Source organism: Triticum urartu, chromosome 5 (genome assembly GCF_003073215.2).
Source record: "Triticum urartu cultivar G1812 chromosome 5, Tu2.1, whole genome shotgun sequence".
In the NCBI taxonomy this organism is placed as follows: domain Eukaryota; kingdom Viridiplantae; phylum Streptophyta; class Magnoliopsida; order Poales; family Poaceae; genus Triticum; species Triticum urartu.
Window position 1 is genome coordinate 57,945,388 of NC_053026.1, and position 2,320 is coordinate 57,947,707.

The 2,320-nt window shown below is 49.0% G+C and overlaps 1 protein-coding gene across 1 annotated transcript; it reads left to right on the forward strand.

The window, feature by feature from the left end:
• The first annotated feature begins 259 nt into the window (after positions 1 to 259).
• LOC125507879 lies at positions 260 to 1,749 on the forward strand. Its single transcript, XM_048672405.1, has 2 exons — positions 260 to 528; positions 583 to 1,749. Exons 1-2 carry the CDS (start codon positions 260 to 262, stop codon positions 1,565 to 1,567), a joined length of 1,254 nt encoding a protein of 417 aa, XP_048528362.1. The 3' UTR covers positions 1,568 to 1,749.
• The last annotated feature ends 571 nt before the right edge of the window (positions 1,750 to 2,320 follow it).

The window sequence follows — 2,320 nt, forward strand, 5'->3', positions numbered from 1 at the left end:
CTGGAACCATTAATTAAATTTATATTGATTTGGTGGAAGCAAATCATGACTTACCAAAAACAACAGATAATATAGTTGTTACCGCAATTTTCTGGAAGCAGTTTTCTGCATGCACGTTTCTGTGGCTCGGTCGGATGCTTTAAAAGATTTCCATCGTAAGCTAGGGCACACAACTTCTTTCTTTCTTTGCTTGTGTGAGCAAAAGCCCCATGTTATTTGTTTAGCAATTCCCCAACCTCGCCGAAATCCTATCCCTACCATGCCAACGGGCCCGAGATGGGCGGACCTGCTACCAGAGCTTGTCTGCCGCATCGCCGACAGCCTTGACGACCTCAAGTGCTACGCGAGTGCGCGGGGTGCCTGCAAGACATGGCGTCGCACGCTCGTGCCACCATCACCGTTGCTGCTTGTTGACCACGGCGACGACCCTGCCAAGCGTTGCACCACCGCTGCCATCAAGCGTCGTACCACTACGGCCTCAATCCTCGCGCGTCGCTCCTTCGAGCTCAATGACATCCCTTCGGGCCAGCTATGCCCTGCGGCGCGCCGCTCCTTCAAGCTCGTCACCATCCCGTCGGTCAGGACCTGTCTTGGCTACTGTAGCGGATGGCTCGCCCTCTCCGTCTGCATCGATGATGTTCGTAGCCTGCTCAGCCTCTTCCACCCCATCACAGCCGCCGAGATCCTCCTACCCCCGCTTGTCTACGACAGCCGCCTCGTCTCCAAGATCGTCTTCGCGCCCAACCCTGCCACCGACGACTTCATGGCCGCTGTGATATGTGATATCAATAGAGTTGCCTACGTCACCGCAGGGGCCAGGAGGTGGGCCGTCCTCGACCCCATTCGCCTCACCATTGGAGACCAGCTCGCCGACCTCCTCTACCATGGAAATGGTAGGGTGTACTACCTCACTCGGTTTGGAGATGTCCATGTGCTCCTGCTACCACAGCGTTGCCGCCGGGAACCTATCATCCTCGAGGGCCCCACATCAACATATACTGCGGTGCATAATAGGCAAATCATCGAGATGCATGGGATAGGACCGGATCTAAATGCGCCGGCCACCATTGAGACATTGTTCTCGTCTGTGGGAAGCAACCTATCATTCGACGACGCCACCGGTTTCGCCCCGCCATACAACACAATATTGACTTTCACTAGTGTCAAGAACCTGGTGTTCTGCAATGGTAACCTGTACCAAATCTGGAGGAATGTGTCCTGCACGGTTACTTTGCAGCTACTAGAAGGGGGTCGATGCCGTGTAGCACATGATGAAATATTTGTTCTGAGGTATGACCCCCAGCGCCGACCATGTTGGGACGTTGTGGCTGACTTAGGGGGATACTCAGTGTTTATTGGGAGGAACAATTCAGTGTCGATATATGCGGAAGGCGTGCTGGGACTAAAGGGTGATTGTGTGTACTGGATTGGTGGGAGGGGTAGGGATCAGGGCATGGTCTTTGACATGAAGACTGGCAGGTCAACACCTTGCATTCCCCTCATGGATGGTGTTCTTTTGGGGTCTCCACAAAGCACAATCTGCTGGTACTTTCTAAGCGATGAATAAAAGAAGAGTTTACCGGACCCGAGCAAGGACTCGGGATGAATCTGGACAAAAGTGATGCGTCGCCGGCCACATAGTGATGAGGACTGCCAACCACCTTGGTGGAAGTGATGCTATACAATCGGTAAAGGGTTCTGTTCGTGTTTTGGTATACTACAATTGAACTTGATATAATTCATGTGGCACCGTCGGTAAAGGGTTTTGTTCGTGTTTTTCTATACTACATTTGAACTTAATTTAATTCATGTGGCACCATCGGCCTGTCATTTTGATTCACTATTCCCTGCATTTGTAGTAAAGTATCCTGTTGATATTTAGGTGGTTGCTCATTCAGTTCATTTTGTTTTAGTTCTCTAACATTCTTTCATGGTATATTTACACCATGTAGTCGTTAATGGAGACTGTTTTCTGGAAGTGCATTATATCGACTAGAGGGGGGTGAATAGGCGATTTTTATGAAATTCTTCGTTGAGGAATTTGTCGGTGAGGAAATTCCTTAGCAAAGAACTACTAGCAGCGGAATAAGTACTCAAAATTAAACATGACAGAATACAAGCATAGTCGTCATGATGAAATGAAGACAGGCATAGAGTACAGGAAGCGTAATCACAGGATAACACAGGATGAAGACAAACAGACTGAAGAAATTGAACTGAGGAAATTGAGAAAGTCTTCAGTCAAAGTCTTCAAACACAGATATGAACAAACACACAACACAGTTATGAGGAAATGAAAGAGTTGAGGAAATAGAACCAG

Bases quoted from the DNA above. Each gene is read 5' to 3' on its own strand.
- LOC125507879 (XM_048672405.1), top strand. From the start codon at position 260: ATGCCAACGGGCCCGAGATGGGCGGACCTGCTACCAGAGCTTGTCTGC. The intron at 529-582 runs GCTATGCCCTGC...CCCGTCGGTCAG, and splicing joins AATGACATCCCTTCGGGCCA to GACCTGTCTTGGCTACTGTA.